Raw genomic sequence first — 24,980 nt, 5'->3', positions numbered from 1 at the left:
TCTGCACCTTGAGAAGGGGCTCAAGATAATGGAACAAACAATAGACAGAAGAGTTGGTGAGTCTGATTGTAGCCCTAGCTTCCCACTCACCAGCTACATGACTTGGTCAACTCGTTTGCCTCTCTAGTGTTTGGTTTCTTTATCAGACCAAGTAGGAGGTTTGGCTTGATTTGATTTGATTCCAGGGCATCAAGCTCATAGGCTGCCAGCTATTTTGAGTGGTTTTGATTATGGGATATGTGTCATTTCAAATTTGGAGCATTTCAAAAAGAATCTTTATTGTGGAAAGTATTACATATGTCCGCCTCCCCCTCCATGGAGCATTTTTTATTTTGTTTATCTTTAGCTGGCTATCCAACTAATATGCAAAGTAATTAGAAATTTGGTGTGGCCCTAGCTGCTTTCCTGTTTCATCATGAGTGACTGATGGTCACCAGGGGTATGTTAGTAAGCCTGGACCAGTTATTAATTGTATTTGAAGCTGAATGTCATGAATTTCATAATTATGAGCTGTTGAAGTTTAGTCCTAGTAAAATCACATCATAAAACCGAGGCATTTTTAAAGGATTTAGTGACAAAAGGAAAAGATGAATAAACTTGTTTTATACCTTTGACTAACACTTCAATTATATTTGATATATGTTTGCCAAGCATGGAGGCACTTGACTCATTATCGACATCAACAAAAAATTATTTGTGAATTTCTGGCTGATGGCCTACAGATAAATAACTTTTATATTCCTGGCCTACCTGACCTGTTTTATCCCCTTCAGATCTGAGATTCTACAATTTTATAAATTTCAGTCTCTTCATAAGATAGACCTGGGTTTGATAGTGATGTTGAAATTACTCAGAATAAAACATTTTAAAGCCCGTTGTAGCTGCTTTTTTTTTTTTTTTAAGATGGATACATATGTAAATGTGGGTCTGTATGTGTATGTTAGTATACTATGAACTGAACACTGATTTTGTTTTCATTGAACATATCTTAGAAGTTATCTCATTCATATATCCCATTCTTATTATTTTGAATGACTGCAGAATAGTCCATTGAATAGATTATTATAAGTAACCAATCTCTTTAAGATGGACATTTAGGCTTTTTTTCTAACTTTTGCTATTACCCACAATAATGCTCTAATGAATGTCTTGTGCATGGGAGATTTTCTGCATATGTTAGTGTACCTGTAAGTTAAGTTGCTGGGTCAGAGGATACAGGCATTTGTAATTTTAATTGAAATGGACAAATTGCTCTTCATGAGGGCTGAACCAATATAGCGTGGACAAGAGTAGGTTTACAGTTGTTTTTATGGAAAATAATACAATAATTAAGAAAAAATAATACAAGAATAAACTTTGTATCATGTAAGCCTATTTCTGCCAACCCCTGTATACATTCCCACCAGCAATGTATGAGTGAGCCTGTTTCTACTAAGCCACTTTCCCCCCCAAGTATCTCTGTCTTTCTGTATTGCCAAACAGTTTAACTACCACTGTACTACACTGTGTTGTTTCTGGGAAAATGCTGATTAGATGGGTGATCATTGCTATTTGTGCAAATTTCACAGAGCTTGAATCTTACGCTGAAGACCACTTTCTTAACTATTCGTATTTGTTGAATTAAATGGCTGTATTTGTTAAGCATCTTGGAATGCACTTTACATTGCTTCAGAGCACAATTATACCAGTGTAGGAAATCCTCCGGTTTGCAAATTATCTCGACTAAAGTCTTCCATGGAGATTCATTCTCATAACATAATGAAACATATTATACATATTACACAAAAGGTTTGGCTGTAAACAGCATTATTTGCACTTTATTTTTCTTAAATTGGAAGGAAAAGGCATTACCTATACATACTGTTTTATGTTTTTTTAAAAAAACAAATATTAGTTGATGGATTTAGACTGAAACATAAGTTATCCTCTTAGTCCTTAATTCATGACCATTTGATTATGTTCATGTGGGCACACACACAGTCTGCATATGTTAGTGTACCTGTAAGTTAAGTTGCTGGGTAAGATCTGAGAGTTAAAACTTACATGGTTTCTTTAAGAAAATAGAGTGGTTTGTGTTACAGAAAGATGCACTCTCCCATATTTAGGACGACTAACATACATTTAGGAAAATTGTAAAAGATATTCAAAATTATTATTTCTTTTTCCTTGGTGGCATATCTGAAAGTCAATTACTAGAGAAACTTAGGTCTTATTTCTTTTTTAAAAAAATTTATTTTTATTGATTTCAGAGAGGAAGGGAGAGGGAGAGAGAGATAGAAACATCAGTGATGAGAAAGAATCAATGAATGACTGCCTCTTGCACTTCCCACACTGGGGATCGAGCCAGGCATGTGCCCTGGACTGGAATCGAACCCAGGACCTTTCATTTCGCAGGCCGACGCTCACTGAGCCAACCCAGCTAGGGAGGTCTTACTTCTTTTTTATGCTAACGTGATCTTTTCTAAAACTGACCATGGTTCTAAATAGTTGAGGCTTTTTTTTTTTTCCTTTTGGCTTTTATAAAAGAACAGCAGATGTTCAAGAACTTCTTTTTATGAAGTTTTCCTCCTAAATTTGACTTTCAGATGTGGTCCTTAACATAGCACTGTACTAATTCACTTACAGGGAAAAACGTTTTTATCGTTGACCTATTTGAAAAGCAGTTGTAGTGTTGGATATAGTACTTATAGTGAAGAGACTAGCTAAATCCTACAGAATAACCTATAATTAAAGAAAATTCCTTGGAGTTATTCAAATAAAAACTAATTAAAAAGTTACTAGGCACTTACCTTTTATGTTTTCCTTTTTAGCAAATGTATTACATTCTAGAGACACTGTCTGCTTATAGCTAGCAACTGTTGAATTTAAAATTGTGCTACCCCCAAGGGAAGCAATTTGTTTTGTCGTTCAGACAGTGGATGAGCAAAATGAGGCTTTGTTATGGTACATACTCCTCTGGGCTCACGCCTGCTCCACAAATCACTGAAGCTCATCCCATGACTGCTCCAACTAAGGGAACAAAATCATTTTCACTGAACCATAGCACCCCCTAGCATCCTAACAACTTATGTTTTTAAAATTCAAAAGAATATTTTGTATTCTTATAAAAGGAACCATTAAATCTAATATGATCTAATTGTTCTTGTATTCTTATGACTAAGAAAGGACCTTTGAAAGATTCTATAAAAATTAGGAGAAATATAAAGAGGCATCACTCTTTTTTTGCAAATAATCTTTAGATTACTTTTTTGTGTATGGGTCTGGATGCAAATCATAAGCTATGGCTGGACCTCTTGTGCCCTCTGTAGAAGCAATAAAATAGTGACAGTGTTCCTCCAGCCAGTTGCCTTACCATGCTTACTTGTGTGTTACAGGTGCTTCTTCCAGCTGCTGGTTTGTTACAGTTACAGGATGTGAAGAAGACTTGCTGTGAATTTTTGGAATCTCAGCTTCACCCTGTCAACTGCTTAGGAATCCGGGCTTTTGCTGATATGCATGCCTGCACAGACCTCCTGAACAAGGCCAACACCTATGCAGGCAAGTCAAATAGACCTCCGCCGAGTCAGGAGGAATCTGGAAAACTTGAATTTTGAAGTGAATCTATAGTGATTTCTGGAAAGTCATGTCCTGTTTCTGGATCTGGACTTTATAAGAAGACATTTAAAATGTTATAATGGTAGCACAGTATAATTGAATCATGCTCATAAAATTCTGAACTTGAAAAGAAAAACACTATAAATTGGTATTGGGCCCAAGTAATAGAATAGCTGATTTTATACAAGTTTTGAATCCCTATGTATTTGTCTTTCAAATTTTCAAATTAATAGTCATTGTTTACATAGGAAATGAAGTCATTTTATCTCTGTGGCTTTTTACACCCTCCTCTTAAATACACGAAAACAACCTTATTGCTTAAAAATCTTTAAAGCAATGAGGATCTAGATGCCTTTGGGTGGAGTAGAAAAGTAGGTCCAATAAAAACAAAAAACTGGGAAGAAAAGAAGAGAAAAGAAAAGTAGATCCAGCCCTGGTCCATGTGCTCAGTGGTTAAGAGTGTCGGCCCGTCTACCAAAAACATCGGGTTTGATTCCTGGTCAAGGGCACCTATCTGGGTTGTGGGTTCACTTCCTGCCACCCGGTCGGGGCACATGAGGGAAGCAACCAGTCAATGTGTCTCTCACATTGATGTTTCTCTCTCCCTCTCTCTCTCTCCCCTCCCCTCCTTCTGCTTTCTCTGAAAAGCAATGGAAAAAATGTCCTCAGGTGAGAATTAACAAGAAAAAAAAAGAAAAGAAAAGTAGATTCAACATAGGCAGCCCTCTACTTAGACAGTGGTTTCTAGGATCTTGTGCTGGCATCCTCTCCCTTGGCAGAGCTTGTTGCTGTTGTCAAGAAAGCCATAGCTTGGTTGCTATGCAGGACCCTCAGATCCCCCTTTCTGGGGAGGAGAGATTTTTGTTATAGCTTTGGATGTAGCTAAAGAACACAAAAGTAACCAATAACTTATTTTGCTTTGAGTTTATAAACATTTAAATATATATATTAAAAGTGATTATTAGGAAGTTTGTATTTTTTTTTAACCATCTTTCTGGAAGATAAACCTTGTGGAAGTTACAATCCACCATCAGAGTTATGTATCTGTGAGACCAATAGGGACAGTTACTATAGGACCTTCCGTAACCATTGTCCCTTAATTAGCTCTGTAACCCCTACTTCTAGCCTTCAAAGGCGAGAGCCCTTCATCTAAACTCTGCTCCATCGTGTTTACTTTGATGAATAAGGGACATTTTGGCACATGTGTGGGGGGGAGTCTGGGGGTATGTGTATGTGCACATGCACATGCAGAGCATTGGAAAGGAGAATTATTCACAGAACTCCTTTTGCATTTATCCAAGAAATAATGGTATAAGGTGGTTAGTTGAAAACAAAATGCCACAGTGCTTCAGTAAAACATAATAGGTCCAATAAATTTGAGCTTTATAGATTTCTGTAGATTGACCTGACTGCCCTTTAAAAAATTGTTTCAGTAGGAAAATGTGATCTGAGTTCCAGAAAGCTTGTTTACAGATAAAGTTTTAGAACACAATCCTTTTGTAAGTTGGGGAATGCCTGTAATGTATAATGATATTCATGAAATCTGTGGGATGAGGCATTTTAAGAAAAACCAAAGACAAATTAGAATCCATTGATGTGTTTCCATACAACCAATTCTCTTCTTCAGCTAAACAGAAAATATTTCTTCCAAATCCATAAGATCCATCAACTACTAGACATAATGTGCCTGTTTTAAGTGATTTATATCAGGTAAACCAAGGAAGCATATATATATATATTTTTTTTTTTGCATATATATTTTTTGGTAATTTTTCTGCATAAAGTAATCACTATTTAACATTGTATCTTCCTTGGGCTGCTAGTTGTCTCCAAAGTGCTTGATAAACATTACTGACTATTAAGAGAGGGGCTAGGGAGAGAATGAATAAAGCAGGATTAATGCAAAAGATGTCCATACATGGTTTACATGATGTACTTACTAGATCTCAGTTTTACTCTAGCAGAAAAAACTCATTTACTGTGCTTTCAGGAAACAGATTTTGTTAATTCTTTTATTTAAAATCTTAAATTTGTTACAGCATGCTATAAAAGATGAACAGTTTTCCATCAATATAAAACACCTCCATATCTTAGTTTCTAGAGTCCTTCTTTGTAATTATGCCAAGGATTTTTTTGTGGAAAAATTATTGTCACTTTCAGCTAAATTATAAAGAAAAATTGGATTTTCTTTTTGAATGCACTATTCTCAATCAAAGTCTAGACTTAAGGATGTGCTGCTATTAAACCATGCTCCTGAGTCTTTTTTTTTTTGGTGTAAGGAGTAATGATTATTTAAGTGCTGGCAGCCTGAGAAGATGGGGACTCTTGTCCCAATGACCATCTTAACATCTCAATGCAGGTAGAGGTTTATAAGGAGGGAGAGAGAAAACAGGACAGAGAGATTAAGGGGAGAGGGCTGAAAAGTTCTCTGCATGCAGACCAGCAGTCTGTTCGGATAAGGAAAGACCCGAAACTGGTCAAGCAGTGGTCTGGTGTGCATCATGTCATCCTGGTTGAAGGTCAGCAGGTCTCCCAGAGCTGGAGTGCCTGAAGGTCAGAGTCTGTATCTTTTGAAGTTAGGTCCTAGAATTCAGTTTATTACGAAAGGATATGACTCGGGAACAGGCCAGATGGAAGAAATGCACAGGGCAAGGGATGGGGAAAGGGCACAGAGTTTCCGTGCCCTCTCGGGGTGCACCCACATCTCCACATGTTCACCAGGTAGGAAGCTGCTCCAGAATCTTAAATTTGCTTGAATTTCTTAAGTTTACAAGCAATATTTTATAATATCTTTTATTACAAAAAGCTACAACACATAAAAAATAGAGTAATACTCATTATCCAATTTTAAGAGTTGTCAACTCATGGATAATCTTTACGTACTGGGGAGGTGGGTCAAAGGGTATTACCTCCAGACTATTGTTCTGTCAATGTCACCATCCTGGGCTCTGCACTGGCTGGCTGGTTTTCAGTCTGCAGCATTCTCTCTGCAGCCTGTTTTCTCTCTCTAGGCCTCCAGGCATACTTGCCCTTGACACTTAGATTGCCTTTTCCCACTGTACTTGATTTCCCCTGCCATCAGCAACTTCCACATCTGTACTGTTGGCTCCCTTGCCCCTCTCCTAGTTCCTTGTGACCACCGTCTTTCCTCCACAAACATACTTGCCACCTTAGACCACAGTTCCAGGGCACAAAGGACCTGGATGGGATTTGGAATTCCAAGGTCTCATCTTTTGTGCTGACCATATTCCTCCCTTCTCCCCTGCTTGTGTTTCTTCATAAACCTGTGCTCAGCCATCTCTTACCTGCTCAGCTGGGGCCCAATGGTCAGTCATTTCTTAGCTACCCTCTTTATGTACCTGGCATTACCCAAACGGCTGTGGGTGATAACAGGCTCAATAAAATTTAACCTCTTCTTACAAGGAGTTTATAGGCCAGTAATAGTCAACTCATACCTAAATTTAGTATATTCAGATTGTGCCCTATTTTCTGTAAAAGCAGTTCTCATAACATTTTCTTCTGCAATCAGTTTACTTCAATCATGTGCCACCTTTCCATAATTTAGTCTAGGAACCACTGCATGAGGTAAACACCTGTCAAAACAAGCTCATGCATTTGAAAGCTGCCCTCTATGTTGAAAGAGTGGTTTTAATAACAGCATTACTAATCTTGATGGTGTGATATGCATACCAAAGAATAGGTGCTGATTATTCAAGGGTCTATTGTAATGTTAATTGACTGATACAGAAGATTCTTTGGAGAATTGTGAAAGCATTTGATATATAGCACTTCTAGATTGAATTCCTATAGACTTGAATGGCACTTCTTAAAAGGATTAATCATTTTTATATTCTCTCACTCATTATGGCACTCATTTATGCCCTAGCAAACCACATGCATTCTTTCTGCTCTTCTTTGTTGACAGTTTTTCTAGCTGAGATGAGGGAGCTGTTTTCAGGTTTCACCAAAACTGTGTTAATGGAACTGCTGGAAATACATAAATGCATTTTTTTTTCCTAGAAACTAATAGTATTCAGAATCAAAGAATTATAGTGTGTTAGCACTTGTAGGGAATCTTAGCATTTATCTAGTCTAACACTTACATTTTATTAATTAGGAAAATGAAGACTAGAGATATCTTTATTTTCCCCCAAACAGAGGTGAGCTGTTTTGTGGGTCTAAAATACTGTTGTTATCCATGCACTTACCCTCACTTCTCAGATGAGAATCTAGGTGGAGTATAGAGAAATTAAGCAATCCCACATGGCATTTAATTTTGATAAAAAAGGTGCTTAGAAATCAGAGTATTGGTACCTTATCACCAGGTATATACAAAACAGAACAAGCAAAACTCTGGACTTCTATTGTTGAATTCATTGACTTAATTTGGGATAAGGGACCTGACGTGGTATGATAAATCCTAGGGATTGTCTTTCATTTCTTTCTTTTTTTTTTTAATCCTCACTTGAGGATATTTTTTCTTTTTTTTTAAAATTTAATAAATCTTTATTGTTCAGATTATTACAATTGTTTCTCCTTTTTCCCCCCATAGCTCCCCTCCACCCGGTTCCCACCCCACCCTTTGCCCTTACCTCCCCCCACACTGTCCTCATCCATAGCTGTACAATTTTTGTCATCTCTTCCTTCACCCCCCATACCCCTTTCCCCCCGAGAATTGTCAGTCCACTCCCTTTCTATGCCCCTGATTCTATTATATTCACCAGTTTATTCTGTTCATCAGATTTTTAATTCACTTGATTTTTAGGTTCACTTGTTGATAGATATGTATTTGTTGTTCATAATTTTTATCTTTACTTTTTTCTTCTTCCTCTTCTTAAAGAATACCTTTCAGCATTTCATATAATACTGGTTTCGTGGTGATGAACTCCTTTAGCTTTTTCTTATCTGTGAAGCTCTTTATCTGCCCTTCAATTCTGAATGATAGCTTTGCTGGGTAGAGTAATCTTGGTTGTAGGTTCTTGCTGTTCATCACTTTGAATATTTCTTGCCACTCCCGTCTGGCCTGCATAGTTTCTGTTGAGAAATCAGCTGACAATCGTATGGGTGCTCCCTTGTAGGTAATTAACTGTTTTTCTCTTGCTGCTTTTAAGATTCTCTCTTTGTCTTTTGCCTTTGGCATTTTAATTATGGTGTGTCCTGGTGTGGTCCTCTTTGGATTCCTTTTGTTTGGGGTTCTGTGTGATTCCTGGACTTGTAAGTCTATTTCTTTCACCAGGTGGGGGAAGTTTTCTGTCATTATTTCTTCTAATAGGTTTTCAGTATCTTGTTCTCTCTCTTCTTCTGGCACCCCCATAATTCTGATGTTGGTACGCTTGAAGTTGTCCCAGAGGCTTCTTACACTGTCTTCAACTTTTTGCATTCTTTTTTCTTTTTTTTTTTTGCTTTTCCGGTTGAGTGTTTTTTGCTTCTTTGCATTTCAAATCTTTGACTTGATTCTTGCGTTCCTCTAGTCTGCTGTTGGGTCTCTGTATAATATTTTTTATTTCAGTCAGTGTATGTTTAATTTCTAGTTGGTCCTTTTTCATATCTTCGAGGGTCTCGTTATATTTATCGGCCTTTTCTAGGATATTCTTGATGAGCCTTATAACCATGGTTTTGAATTCTATATCCAGTCGTTTGTTTTCCTCCATTTCCTTCGTTTGTGATCTGTTTCTTCATCTCCCCATTTTTCACTGCTTTGCTGAGTTGGTAGAGTAGCTTTGTGTGCTAGGTTTCCTATATGGCCCAGTGGGTCGGCCTCCCCAGTTAACCTGAGGTGGATACTCTTGGTGCACCCTTTTGTGGACTGTGTGTACAGCCTTGTTGTAGGTAAGTCTTGATTGTTGTTGGTCTCACTGGGAGGAATTGACCTGCAGGCCATTTGGCTGTGAGGATCAGCTGTGTCTACACTGGGAGATTTTTGGTGCTGGAGACAGCCTTATAGGATTAGCCTTGCCAGATTGCAAAAGCCTCTGTGCTCAGCTTGGAAGGGGTGGAGTCTCAGGGTGGGGCAGACAGTCTTGGATTCCCGTCAGCCCTGCCCTTGCGCGAGTCTCCAGGCCTCTGCCTTTTGCGGTTCCCGAGTTTCCGCCTTACAGTCCAGATTTCCCTGGTAAGAGCGTGGGGTCCCCAGGGGCTCGCCCGGAACTGCAGTTCAGTGCAGTCGGAACTGGGGTTCAGTGCAGTCAGGAGCTTCCGACTCCCTTCCACTAGGGATAGCCTGTGGTAACCTCCGCAGTCAGTCTTTGTGCGCACTCGCGCCTCCAGACCCCTGCCGCTGCGGCTCCCTCGAGTCTCCGAGTCTCCATATGCCTTTCTCTCTACCTGACAGTCCAAACTCCCCCTGTATGAGCCTGGGTCCACAGGGTTTCGCCCGGAACTGAGGTTCAGTGCAGTCAGGGGCTTCCTTCCCCCTCTCTCCAGAGAAAGCCAGCCAGGCACTCCGCCACCCTTCCTCTCTGCGCGCATGTGTCTCCATACCTCAGCTCTTTGCCGCTCCTTCTCCGTGAGCTTTCCTCTTTCCTTCTAGTTTTATTTATTTATTTATTTTTAATATATTTTATTGATTTTTTACAGAGAGGAAGGAAGAGGGATAGATAGTCAGAAACATCGATGAGAGAGAAACATCGATCAGCTGCCTCTTGCACACCTCCCACTGGGGATGTGCCCGCAACCAAGCCACATGCCCCTGACCGGAATCGAACCTGGGACCCTTCAGTCCGCAGGCTGACGCTCTATCCACTGAGCCAAACCGGTTTTGGCATTTCCTTCTAGTTTTAGAATTTCCACTCAGCCAGCTTTCCTGTGGTTCTGGATGGTGTCCATTCTGTCTTTTAGTTGTATTTTTGAAATTGTTGTGCAGGGCAGCAGTTTAGGTGCTTACCTATGCTGCCATCTTGGTTTCTCTCCGAGGATATTTTTTCCCATTGATCTATAGAGAGTGGAAGGAAGAGAGGGAGAGAGATAGGAAGAGAGAGAGAAGCATCAACATGAGAAAGACACATTGACTGGTTGCCTCCCACCAGTGCCCTTGACAGAAATTCAAATATATATATATATATATATACACACACACACACACACACATATGTATAATGTATGCACTACGGTACATATATATTTAATGCATTTTGCATATTTATGGGAATTATGTCCTTTTGCAATGATAGGATTTGTTCAGAGGATGAAATTGATTATTGAATGGTATTAATCACTAGGTTAGCTTTACTTAGTGACAGTGGTAAACCATTAAAGGCAAATTACTAGTGTCACCGTGAAAGCTCTGTGCTAGAAACAGAATATGTCTGTCAACTTGTGAGTGAAAGGAGTGGAAACAATAAATGAGGTTGGTAACAGAACTGGTGTAATGAAGATAGGAGGTGGCTGAAGCAAGATTGTGGATATGGGAACTAACCCTGGATATAAGTAGAGGAAAAAGACTAAATGCTGAGATGACTTGCTCTTTAGCATTACATTTTAAGTAAATGCTTTGTTAGCTATATTTTAGTTTATGTGTATGTATTGCCAGTATACAATAGCTGCTAATTTTGACTGTACCTTACTGAGGTATGGTAAGCTGAATAAAAACTCATTTAGTAAAAAGAAAGAATTTCTTACCTCAGCTTTGTGACAAATATTAGACCTCTATTGGCCAAACCAATCCAAAGATGTTAAGGTTTTAGTTGATAGTGCATTCAACAGAATAGATAATGTAATTGTGTCCCAAAAGGTGTAAAATGATTGTCACATTTTGTTCTGCCCAGATTAGACCATATCTATGAAATCGAGTTCATTTTCAGGTTACATGTTTTGAGAGAGATGGATGAACTGAATCCCAGGGGAAGCCTCAGAATCTTTAACAGGGCAGTTGAAAGGCATCTCTCTCCCAGAGGCAGTTAGTGAAGACTGGAGGAAGTAACTACTACTTTAAATGCAAAGACAGCATTGCAAATCTCCAAGGAACATAAAATGAAGGACCTGTAACACCACAAAAGAATCACTATAGTCTTCCAGTAACTGAACCCAAAGACATGGAGATCTATGATTTACCTAATAAAGAATTCAAAATAGCTATTTTACGTACAATTAAGGAGCTCCAAGAAAACACAGAAAGACAATTCAGCAAAATTAGGAAAACAGTAATGACAAAAGGACAAGTTTACCAAGCAGAAATCTGGAGTTGAAGAATTCAGTGAATGAAATAAAAACTGCACTAGGGATCATCAGTGGCAGATTGGATCAAGCAGAATCAGTTAGATTGAAGACAGGAACTTTGAAACTCCAGTCAGAGGAGAAAAAAGAAAAAACATTGACAATTAGTAAGAAAGCCTTTGATACCTATGGGATACCAAAAGGACCAATTTGTGAATCATTTCAGTTCTAGAAGTAGAAGGCTATTGAAAGAAAGCTTATTGTAAGAAAAATGGTTGACAGCTTCCCAAATCTGGGAAGAGGTTTGGATATTCAAATTCATGGAGCTCATAAGTCACCAATCAAATTCATCCTAAGAGCCCTCCTCCATTATTTTGCATGTGGATATCGAGTTTTCCTGGCATTATTTGTTGAAGAGAGTATTCATTTCCCATTGAGGGGTCTTGGCACCCACGTTGAGATCATTTGCCTTGAGGAAGAACAGTTCTTTTTTTCATTATTGGATTAGATTAAGAAAAACCCCTTCTTTTTTAAACAGTTTGAAAGTATGATAATGGAATATTGGTGTTAATAGATTTTCTTTTTAACCTCCAAACAGAGCAACATTTTGCAGATGTTGTACTTAGTGAAGAATTTCTCAATCTCGGCATTGAACAAGTGTGCAGCTTAATCTCAAGCGACAAACTTACCATATCCTCAGAAGAGAAGGTAAGTATATATATTTCCCCCCAGTGTATAGTGATGTAGTATTTTTCTTTTCTTTATTTCACTTTGGTAACTTTGTGATCCTGTATGTGTAGTGCCAGCCAGTGATCTTTGATCTGAAAATTAAGAAATTTGTTGGTTGTCTGTGTAAATTACTCTTGTTTCTTCACTCTTAGGAGATTTTGAAAACTGTTAGGCATTAGAGTTTTGTACTTGACCTCTATGGGAAGGACTTGCACACATCAAACTGTCTGAAACAAGTGCCTTTTGGGAACTGGGTTTCTTCCCACAGCTAGATGCCTGTAAGAATTGTGATCTAAAGGCAATATTTCTCAAACCAAAGTAATTGTACCGTCATGTACGTTGGAAGAAGTTACCCTGGGTGGCAAGGTTTAGCTGCTTCCAGACTAAACATCCTTGATTGTCCTCTTCCTTTAGAGTGGTCCCCTGTCACTTACATCCCAGCCCTACCAGGACTCTGCCCACCCTTCCAGAGCACCGTGCAGCGCTTCATCTGCTTGTAGCCTCTGTCTCTCCACGTTTTGGGTTGTTTTTGTCAGCCACCTGCACCATTCTTATGGGTGGTGGGAGCAGCTTCTCTTAGTGGGTTTTTCCCTTTTGGGTAGGTTTTGTAGCCCAGGGGAATCAGGGCACAAAAGTTTGTGAACATACTATGTTTGGAGGAAGTAAAACTAGAACTTTTTCTTTGTGTACTTTGCATCTAAAGTTGTGTAAACTTTAGTTCTATTCCTCATATCAGAAACTGTCATAGAGTCTTAGGTACAAGAAGATGAACAAAGTAGAATTTTTGGCTCCTAGATTAGAGGGACAACCAGTGGGGTAAATGAGTACAGAATGCTGTACAGCAAGCACGTCAAACTCAAAGGCTAACACGAACCAAATAAACGTTTAAGTTTATGTGGGCCACAAAAAAACAAAAGCTTCAATTTTCATAGAAACATAGCTTTATTTCAATAGAGATATGCTGAATACAAAGGGCTGAAATATATGAGTAATCGTTAACATAAAATAATAGAATATTTTAATAAAAATATTTTTTTGTGCATTAGCTTACCAGACACTGAATAACTGCACAAATTAATATGTGTAATGCAAATAAACATATTTTCTCTGTTCTCTAAAAGCGAAGTATTTCCTATTGTGCACACCAAGCAAGTCAGTACAAGACCAATGACGTGGCAATCGGCTGCTAAAATATTCGCTGTCAGTATTAGTGAAGAGAAATGGTGCACCTGTGTGTAAGGTGCATAAGGGAAATGAATGCAACACAATTGTAGTAATCAGTCATTAGTGAATGTTGTAGTTCGTTATTAATAATTATGTATAACAGGATATTGTAAAAATTAAGTTATGAAATTTTTATTAAAACGTTTCTTACATACCCTTATATTGGCTTGTCCGTGAGTTTGACATGCTTGCTGTAGAGGGTACTATCGGAGCATTTAATTATTCCTGTGATGGGGGTGGTAGTGAGAGTTCAGCTTGGTCCAGATATATGATTCAAGTTTTTAAAAATGAGTATGAGTTTGCCATGGAAATGAGGATGGGTGGGAAGGGGAAGGACATTCCAGGTAGAGAGAACAGAACATGTAGGTGTAAAGAGGTATGAATGAATAATTTCATGTAGTTGGTTCAGTAGGATTAGAGTTTAGAATATGTTTGGCCGAATGGTAGGAGATAAGATGAGAACATGACATAATAAAATGTCTTCTCAGGCATATTAAAGAAAATTGACTTCATCCTAGGGATACAGAACCTTTAAAAAGTTTAAGCACTAGGAGAGTATCATCATCATACTTGAATTAGAGAAATGAAGGCTCTTGCGGTTTTCTGTTGCTGCATAGCAAGCCACTCTAAAATATAGTGACATAAAACAATAACTGTCTTATTGTGCTTACAATTCTGTGGGCAGAATTCATGCAGGGCATATAGGGACAGCTTGTCCCTGCTCTACAGTGTCGGGGGCCTCAGATGTCTGGCATGGTTCTACTGGAGCCATATATCTGGGGCTGTAGCCTTTCTGCACATTGCATCCTGTGTCTGGAATATCCAAGATGCTCCTTCACTCATTTGTCTGGCTTAGTAAATATCAAATGAAAAGTACTTACTAAATATATAAAAGTACTATTAAAGTACTTATTAAATTAAAAGTAGAACTACCACTTGATCCAGCAGTCCCATTTCTGGGTATATAGCTAAAGAAAATGAAAGCAGGGTCTCCAAGAGGTATTTGCACTCCCATGTTCATTGCCGCATTATGCACAATAGCCAAGATAATGGAAACAACGTAGTGTCCATCAACAGATGAATGGATAAAGAAGATGTGGTGTATATATACAATGGAATATTGTTTAACCCTGAGAAAAAAGGAACTGCTACCTTTTGTGACAACATGGATGGACCTTGAGAGTGTTATAATACTAAGTGAAATAAGTCACACAGAAAGACAAATACTGTATAATATCACTTGTGCTGTATGTGGAATCTAAATAAGTTGAACTCTGAAACAGTAGAGTGAAGGTTACAAGGGGTTGGGTGGAAGGGTAAATGGGAAGATTGTTGGTTAAAGTGTACAAACTTCTAGTTATAAAAAGATGAATAAATTCTGGGGATATAATATACAGCATGGTGATTATAGTTAGCAATATTGTATTATATGCTTGAAAGTTGCTAAGAGCAGATCTTAAATGTCCTCACCACAAAAAAGAAATGGTAATTGTGTGATATGATGGCGGTATTAGCAAAAGCTATGACAATATATAAATAATTTTCCAATATATAAATATATCAATTCAATACCTTAAGATTGTATACTTTAAACTTACATAATGTTACCTATCAATTATATCTCAGTAAATCCAGAAAAAATAAAGTATTTGCTAAACAACAAATAAAAAAAGGAAAGAATTTGAGTGAATGGCTTTTTAAGTATCACAAATCAGGATTTTGGAAAAAATTGAGCCTTGGGTTAAACTTGGATTATATGCAAAAGTTGTGTTATGAAATGTAGTCTTAATTATATTTTATTCAGTTGCCTTGGTACATAACTCATTACTTATTTTCCTTTCCCCCATATTTTTCACAAGGTATTTGAAGCAGTAATAGCTTGGGTAAACCATGACAAGGATGTAAGGCAAGAATTTATGGCTCGACTGATGGAACATGTACGGTTACCTTTGCTCCCTCGGGAATATTTAGTTCAGGTAAAAGCGTTTGCAAAACACATGAATACACGTGGCACCGTGTCACTGGGCTGAATGCATGTGGATCCCTGTTGCAAAATGGTGAGAGTGGGGCGAAGGACAGAGAGCAGTCAAGGCATATGCAGTCCTTGGTCTGCTCTCTCTTAGGCCAACCCCATTCTTGTAAGTTTGTTTGCCCTCTCTCTAATTGGGTAAACAAGTACTAGAGCTTATCCAGGTGGCCTTTGTGGGCATTTACTTACATATGTAAATAAACACCTATGGCTCTGCCCAGCTGCTCTGCATCTTGTTTTTTTTCCCTTGATAGCTTCTTCTAATTGCTGTGCAGAAATGGAATTTTGACACTCTGTACCGATTCTGTTAAATTCTACTTCGTAATTTCACAGTGGCATGCCTTTGATTTCTATCTTTATTTCTAAGCTGAGAAAAACCAGGTTATTTGAAATAAATAGGTATAAATGGGTCTTTAGTAGTCTCTAAACAAATTTTAAGTTTACTTTTTTGTTGTTGGCATCCTACTAGGTACATTTCCACGTTTTTATAATTGAATCCATCTAAAGAAGCATTTTTTATTAAGAGATTAGATTTGAGCATTTTAGGGTTTCTCAGAGCCTCATTATTTTTTGTGATCTGTGAAATCATTGGTACTCTGCTGTTAAGAAAATGAACAAAAAAAACTTGTTCTGCATTTGAGGTCAAGAATAGCAAGGACAAGACTTATTTTGTGGTATAGGCCCATTGTTATAAAGTATTTTGAATCCCTTTTCTGAATAGCTGCCATCTTGAGTTTGAAAAAGGTTGTCTTTAATTTATTAATATTGCCTACCCTTCCTGAAGGACTCATCTAATTATTTTTTCTTGTTTTTGGTACTATTTGGCTTGATGTTTAAAGATAAGAAATAGGTGGATATAACATTATCTAAAGATTAGTCTATAGCTGATATTGACATATAATTTTCATTACAGTTCTTTATTACTTATACTAGAGACCGATGCACAAAATTCGTGCATGGGTAGGGTCCCTAGGCCTGGGCGGCTGATCTGTGGGGCGACCGGCAGGGCGATCAGGGGGCACCCCTGGCACCCGCCTTGGCCGGCCTGGTGCCATCGGCTCGCCGGCCCTGCCCCCTGCTGCCAGTCGCCTCCCTCTGCGGGCGACCAGCAGGGCGATTGGGGGCCCCCCACTGGCACCTGCCTTGGCTGGCCTGGGGCCTGCGGGCAGTTCCTGCGTTGAGTGTCTGCCCCCTGGTTGTCAGTGCGTGTCATAGAGACTGGTCGTTCTGCTGTTCGATTTGCATATTAGGCTTTTATTATATAGGATGTTTTTCTCTGCAGACCAGATACTTGAGCATTTTTTTGGCTACATTTATTTCTCTCAGTGATATTCTAACTGTAACTTTTAGACTGAATTAGAGAGGATAGTTACTTGCTTTTCCCCTCCTCTTTACTATTGTTTCTTTGGCAGTTTTTATTATGAAATAGCTGTCCCCTCATGGGGTTGTGTGATTTCTTCTCACAGAGGGTGGAAGAGGAAGCACTGGTCAAGAATAGCAGTGCTTGCAAAGATTACCTCATTGAAGCCATGAAGTATCATTTGCTGCCAACAGAGCAGCGTATATTAATGAAGAGTGTCCGGACCCGGCTGAGGACACCCATGAACCTTCCCAAAGTAGGATCTGTTGTTTATACTTGTTATTATTTCACCTAAAAGGCTTAGTGAGGTGTTAATATTTTTACTCATCTGGATTTCCATGCTTTATTGTTTTAGTTTCCAGGCAACAGACAATGTACCTAGAAATTCATCTCTGTGTATATAATTCAACTTCTCTATTAATTTTGTCTCTGGAGGTTGGGGATTGCTTGGTTCATTTAATTTTTATAAGCTGCCTGATGTCACTCTTCTGGAATAGACAGCAGCTGGGTTTTGTCCCTGTAGAGTTTTATTATCTCTAGTTATAGTAGAAAGGAAAATCAGGCTAGGTAGAAATTCTCTGTAAGCTACATGGGGTGGATAATAACTGAAAACTAAGTAATTTCACAGAATTACATATTAGAACTAAGGATGTTAAAATAGCTTTTTTAGTTCATTTCCATCCTGTTCCCTGTTGTATATTATTTGATGGTTCATCCATATATCATATGTTGCCATTTCAGTGTAGATTTCCCATATGATTTTCCAGATTTCCAGTGTTCCTGTTTTCCTGTGTGAAAGTTTCATACTCTACTTTCATATTTTAATTGAAGCCATTCGTGTTTTACTGTTTTAAATCTCCATCATTTCTGTCTCTCTGATTGTAATTCCTCCTCTCTTTGGTACTAGAAGACCAACACTTTAAGCACCATTTTGTGTATGGTCTAATCAGAATGATCCATGATATCATGCTTTTATTTATGCATTTATTTTTAGCTCTTGTGTGTGTTTGGGGCAATGATGGATGAAGAAATAAGAATTAATCTGTTACCCATTGTTTTCTTACTTCATCTTTAGTTATTACTCTAGCCTTTCCATTAAATTATGTCCTTTAAATTATTTAACTTTAATGTTTTGTTTAGTGTTTTTTCAAGTTTTTATTTTTGGAATCTACATTTTTAATTGCTTCAAATTTATATCAGTATGGTATTGTTTTTTCTGTTTTGCCCAGTGTTAACAACACTTCTCAATTTAGAAGTAACAGCATATTTTGCCAGTGTGCTATTTACTTTTTCTATATCATTAGTAAATATTTTAATTTAGAATAGACCTTAACACTCTGCCTGTGACACCTCATTAAAAATAGCCACTCACTGACATAGTCCATTTATAGAACACTTCAGTCCATATGATTATGTTTATTATCAAAGCCAAAAAGAAGTGATTTGGCATATAATGTCTGATGAGATTCAGGGTGAAATAGATTCTAATTTGGCATGATTTTTTAAACATCCCTCTGTGTGTTGTTCATCATTTTGTTGGAACCTAGAAGTTTGAATGCTTTTCTGAAAATATTCTAAATTTAACTGACAATTATTAACAATTTAAAGGTATTTACAAGGCATTCACTTCCTACCGTTTTGAAAATTGGTATTTGCCTTTTTTAAATTTTCTGATCTCTCCTCAGTTCTCCAAGATTTTTCAAAAATAATTGTAAGTGGCTCAGTAAGTACATTAGCTAGTTCCCTTAACACCTTAGTATGCATGCCATCTGGGTCTGCTGATTTAATAAATGTTTACATTTTCCAAATACCCTTTTACCTGCTTTTATAATTAGCCATTTATATAAGTCTTCATTACTTCATATTTGTCCATATTATTTAATGTCAGTTTTTGCTCTTAAAAAATAGATCTATAGATTTATAAAAAGTGTTCATAGTTTTTTTTTTTAAATGCTAGCCTTTTCAGCTTCCTTCTAAATAGTTTGCTTTATCTTTAATACTTTTTAAACAGTTCATCTTTGTAAAAGATCTCTTCTTAACTTAAATATTCCCTCTAATGGAATCTTTAGCTTACCTATCATTAGCTATGCTGCAGAGATTTTGGGGGTAAAAACTAATTCTTTTTTAAATTGTGAAATAAACATGTCACTTTTGAAACCTTCTAAAGTTTTTGGCCAAACCCCATCATGTATTCTATTTTCTCCTTTTAGAGTGGTGATCATCTGTTAAGTTGACATTGTTTCTGGGCTTCTCTAGCTGTAGCTTTGGAGTGGCCCTTCCAATATTATACATTTGGATTTCTCAGTTCTTAGCTTTTATTTTGTGGTGGTTATGCTGATAAATGGAGGTTCTCTTTTATTCTGCTTCTCAGGGTGGCTAGGGAGGAGGAGCAGCAGAAGTTGCAGAAAGCACTCAGTGAGCTACACTATGGCTGTGACTTTGTACTTGCATGATCCGTCTCAAAATATATTTACCTACACGTATTTTTGAAAAGGTGCTTGTGTTAGATGCTCTTTCAACAGCACTATTTGTCATTTTAGAGTGGTTATATCCAAGATGAATTCTAAGGACGTAGGTAAGAATGAAACAAAGATTGATTTCTTATGCTTACATATTTCATAGTGATCATCAGTCAAATCAGACCAACTGTGGCATTAGTGCTGAGGAAAGTATTGCAACATTTTGGTATCTCTACTACAACAGTGACTTAGTACTTTTATATTAGGCTCTGATTCCGTGTACTCATGCTAATTTTCATGGATGATTTTTTTTTTAATATATGAAACATTAGGTTTGCATCTTCAGTAAACACTATTGGGATTGTATAAGGCACTCTTGGATTTGGGCATTATAATGAAAAACCATATGTTTTGCTACTGGATTTCATTGTTAGCTTCTTTTTCTCTTTGGAATCTGTATTTTTACAAATGCTATAATATTATTTCTGCATATATCTTTTATGTTTTACTCAGAATATTTATTGAGATTTGCAATTGGGAAATTATGGAACTCGATTTTTTTTTTTTTAGGGGACAGGTTTTTAAACTAATATTTGCTAGGTGCAGAAAATAAAAGAATAAAGTTCAATTGGCCTACATTCAGGATAGTCACTTGAATATGTTTAACTCCCTACCCCTTGTCTTCCTCAGGTATGTCACATTTAGTTTCTCCATACAAACAGGTCTTCCCAAATCTCTATTCCTTTAAATTAGCATAAGCAGTTTGATGTTTTACAAATGAGATCAGGTATATTTTACAAATAACTGGGGTGTCAAAGTCACGAGAACCTATTTTGATGGTAGTAGCACAGTGGTTTTTAGCAGTTTCTTGATCTCATGCAACTATCCCTGCTCTCTTGTCTTCCCATTAAACATTCTTCCTTCCTTGTCTCTGTTATTTCTGATTTCTGAAGTCCCAAAACCTCACCTCAGTTTTCTTCTCTTGGGTGAGTGAAGGACAGATATTACTACCATTCTCTGTACTCAGCAGCACATTTTCCCTTCCATCCCCATTTTGATGTTGCAAAAGTGAACTATTACATCGAAATTATGAGCTTCAAAGCTTAAGAATCAAAGAAATAGAATCAGTATTGTTTCTCAATGATGATTCTGAAAAATATTCCCTTCAGAATTTTTTTTGGTTGATTTTTATCAGAGATGTTAACCAGGTCTCTGCCAACTATTGTCTAACCTCCAAGGAGAGTTTAGAAGTCTAAACACAGATAGATCTTATATAAATCCCTACATACAGGGTTCATCTTACTGTTGTATTTTACCTCTGTGATTTTTTCCCTTTGGTGATTGGATAGGAGGGTAGTGCAGATTTTCTTTGTCAATTCTTTCTCTTATTTATTTTCATTCAACACTATAAGAGTGGCAGATCTGGGAAAAAAGAATCATATAATTGGTCTATGTTGTCTTCTTTTTAAAACCTTGAAAATTCCTTCTACTCTCCAGTTAATAAATTACTAAATAGGCTTCTTTTTGGAAACGGGATTTACTCTGATTCAGGAATGATATTTTCTGTGTGTGCATCTTTCTATAGTTCTAAGTTCAGGTAGGTCATGGCTCAGTCAAGGTTGCAGACCTCCCCTTTTTGTATGTGTGACTCATTCCATCTTTTGTTTGTTTGATTTTTTTGGTTTCTTTTGAACATCTGTTTTTTCTATCATCACCTCATCTTTCCCCCAAGGTCCTTTGCCATTCTTTACGGTATTTTGTACACGACATCCTTAACTTTTATGTTCTTCTGATTAGAAGGCTGTGTTTTCAGTGTTGCCGAAGTGCCTGCTTGTACTCAGTAAAGGACAAACACAGTGACTACTAAATTCCATCTATCTCACAAGGTTCCAGTCCTCCCAGAAGCTTTCACTAAATTATGGCGGTGTTCGATTTTCTGATCAGCAATAGCAACTAATGCCTAGTAATTTTATATCTTTTTCGTCATATATAGTTGTATATTGTCCTTGAATTACTTTATGTGTCTTGTCTCCTATAAGCTCTTGGTAGGTAGCGTCCATGTCTTATATTTCTTGTGTATAATACCTAGCACAGTTTGGACAACTACAGATGATAGACACTTAGTAAATAGTTGTTGGACTGAGTTGATTGAAGAAATGTATAGACCTCATTTATTCTTAGCACTAGATTATTGTGCATTCATTCATTCATTATTTCTAGTGTCTCCATTATCTGTCCTATTGGTTTATTTGTGGGGCATCAAGGGAGGTCTCTTGACTTGACACCCCAGGAGTCTGTGCTCTCTTGTGAACTCCAGTTCAACTTCTCTTTTTCAATAGTTCCCCCCACCCCTTTCCATCTTTCTTTTAATACCTGATGTCTTTGGCACCTCACCTACCCACTAACATACATTTCACTTCTGTGTGCTCTCTTGGACTGTGGAGGTCTAATCCCTGATTGTTACAAGGCCAGGATCTGGTTTATAGCAAGCCCTATGACATATTGCAGCCTTGCCAGTGCTGACTGCCTGCTGTTTTTTGGCTTAAATACTGCTTTTGCTTGAAGGATCAGAAACTTATTTTAGTTTCTGAAATCCTTATTTTTGACTAAATGTGCTACAGAATAGAATTGTAGTTCTAACTTGTGCCCCCTTTGTTGATGTTTATTAAATGTTGATTAGGTGGTTGTTATCCCCCAGCTCACCCTTCCATCTTCATCCTAACACTCTCCACATCAGTGTCTTTGTAAGACTTTTTAAATCCCAGAATGTGCAATGGTTGTTTGTTCAAGTTTTTACCTTTCTGCCCTTCCAGTTGATGGTGGTGGTTGGGGGCCAGGCACCAAAGGCTATCAGAAGTGTGGAATGCTATGACTTTAAAGAAGAACGGTGGCACCAAGTAGCAGAATTGCCTTCCAGGAGATGCAGGGCAGGTAAGCAGTTTCCTACTGCCGGGTCATTGGGAGCTTCTTGCTCAGGTCTTGTTTTATTAATTAGAAGAATCTTTATTAGAAAAGCTTTGATAAAGTGGCTATATGGTTAAACAGTGATTCAGGAGACTCATACAACTCACTGATGTGAATAGCTGCTCTGCCTGTATCTTTACAAATCTTTCTGATTCTCTAGTGTAAGGTGTAGTAGGTAGCAATTTGCTGGGTTTTTTTTTTTTTTTTTTTTGAAAATTTACAGGTTTATCTACTTTTTGAAGCTTAAGAATTTACAAGTTGTAATGGTCCTTACTGTTTCAGAATCACATGATCACATATAATCTACTTTAGGTCCTGAAGAAATTTTTAAATGGCTGGGAATTTTCTTAATGACTTTTGCTGACATGTTGAAAAAGAATCTTTAGGTTGGGACTTTTAGTTCTAGTGGTCGGCAAACTCATTAATCAACAGAGCCAAATATCAACAGTATGATTGAAATTTCTTTTGAGAGCCAAATTTTTTAAACTTAAACTTATTCTAACGCCACTTCTTCAAAATAGACTCGCCCAGGCCGTGGTATTTTGTGGAAGAGCCACACTCAAGGGGCCAAAGAGCCGCATGTGGCTCGTGAGCCGCAGTTTGCCGACCACTGTTCTAGGAGATTTCCAACTTAGCTATACGCCACAGTTGCCTTCTTCCCAACATCCATTTTATAAACATTTGTTAAAATAGCTTATTTAGCAAAACTATAATCAGAAAAGGCAGTTGCAAACTCTAAGGAGTCTTCCTGAGGCTCAAATTTATTCATAGTTCCCATAGCAAAATGAATTCTAAGTGTAATGGAACATTTCTCTCATGGTAGTACTTTTAACAATACGTCTTGGAGGTTGCTACATATCAGCATAGAGTTACCACATTCTTTAAGAACCGTCTTATATTTTTTGCGGGGGAGGGGGACCTGGATGTAGTACAAATTTTACTGGATTTTAATTGAACATTAAGATTGTTTTTAATATTATGTTATAAACAATGATAAAATGAGTTTCTTATACATACATCATTGTGTACAAATGCTAATATATTAAAGCAAGATAAAACACTCTAGAACTGGAATTAAAAAGTATCCTAAGATGATACACCAATTATTACACTAACAGTAAAATATGAAGATACCAGTCTCCTTACATTCCCAACATTACCTTGTCATGAATATTTTGAGCTTCACCAATCTGGTAGGTGAAAAATGTGACCTCACTTTTCTTTGTACTTCTTTTATTATGAGGAAAAAAGTTAAACATCTTTCTGAATTGTCAGCTCATGATTTTTGTCATTTTTTTATTATATTGTTTTAGTGATTTGACAGATATATTTCTATGTTAAGGAACATAGCCTTTTTGTTTTTCATATATGCTGTGGATATTTATTTGCATTAACCTCTTTTCTTTTGACTTGTTATTTTTACCACATAAAATTTTTTATCATTTTATGGAGTCCTGTACATCAGAGTTTTGTCATAGGACTTAAGAATTTGTTTCTTGTGTAAAAAAGCCTTACTTCAAAGTTATATGTGTATGTGTATTTGTGTGTGTGTTTATACATACATGTTTTTAAATATACTTTTTGTGTTGAAATAATTTTACACTTACAGAAGAGTTGTAAATATAGTACAATGAGATGTGGTATACTCTTTCCCTATCTTTTGTAACTGTGAAACAATTGCAAAACCAAGAAATCAGTATTGGTACATTACTGTTAACTAAACTATAGACTTTATTCATATTTAACAGTTCTTCCATTAATGTTCATATTGTTTCAGGGTTTCACATTGCATGTTATCATATTTTTTTTAGTCTCTTCTTGTCTGTCACATTTCCTTAGTCTTTCCTTGTTTTTCATTCCCTTGATTCTTTTGAAGGTATTTTGAAGAATGTCTCTTGCATCGAGGGACCTGGAGAGTATTATGCTAAGAAAAATAAGCCAGTCATAGAAGGAATAGTGATAGGACTCGTGTCTTTTATGTCTTCAGTAGATTTTTAACATTTTCTTCATATGGTTTCTGTTTGTTCCTTGACAGATTTATTCTTATATATATCTTATCTTTTTTTATTTTATTTTTTATTGATTTCAGAGAGGAAGGGAAAGAGAGAGATAGAAACATCAATGATGAAAGAGAATCATTGATTGGCTGCCTCCTGCACACCCCCTACTGGGGGGAATCAAGCCCGCAACCCAGGCATATGCCCTTGGCCGGAATCGGACCTGGGACCCTTGAGTCCGCAGGCCGATGCTCTATCCACTGAGCCAAATGGGCTAGGGCTATATATTTTATCTTTATTGTTACTGTTGGATATGGCATCTTCCATGATATTTATAATTGGTTTCTTAATTCATATCTTATTCCTGGTTTCAGGAATTAGTTTGTTTTTCATTGCACCATAAGTCATTGAACTGGACCCATTCCAAAGTGTACTGCTCATGAGTAAATTTCACGCTTATTATGTCATCAGGC

General features: G+C 37.2%; 1 protein-coding gene across 1 annotated transcript in view; it reads left to right on the top strand.

Annotated features, from left to right (window-relative positions):
- The window catches only part of KLHL2 (kelch like family member 2), an 88,617-nt gene that overhangs the window by 48,340 nt on the left and 15,297 nt on the right, over positions 1–24,980 (top strand). The window contains exons 5-9 of the mRNA XM_080675830.1: positions 3,375–3,537; positions 12,344–12,453; positions 15,558–15,674; positions 17,194–17,343; positions 22,360–22,477. Of these exons, the coding sequence (XP_080531956.1) occupies positions 3,375–3,537; positions 12,344–12,453; positions 15,558–15,674; positions 17,194–17,343; positions 22,360–22,477 (658 nt within the window). The remainder of the gene's footprint in view (positions 1–3,374; positions 3,538–12,343; positions 12,454–15,557; positions 15,675–17,193; positions 17,344–22,359; positions 22,478–24,980) is intronic.

The sequence above is a fragment of the Plecotus auritus genome, assembly GCF_963455305.1.
Source record: "Plecotus auritus genome assembly, chromosome: 6".
NCBI lineage: Eukaryota > Metazoa > Chordata > Mammalia > Chiroptera > Vespertilionidae > Plecotus > Plecotus auritus.
This window is presented reverse-complemented; position numbering and strand designations above follow the sequence as displayed.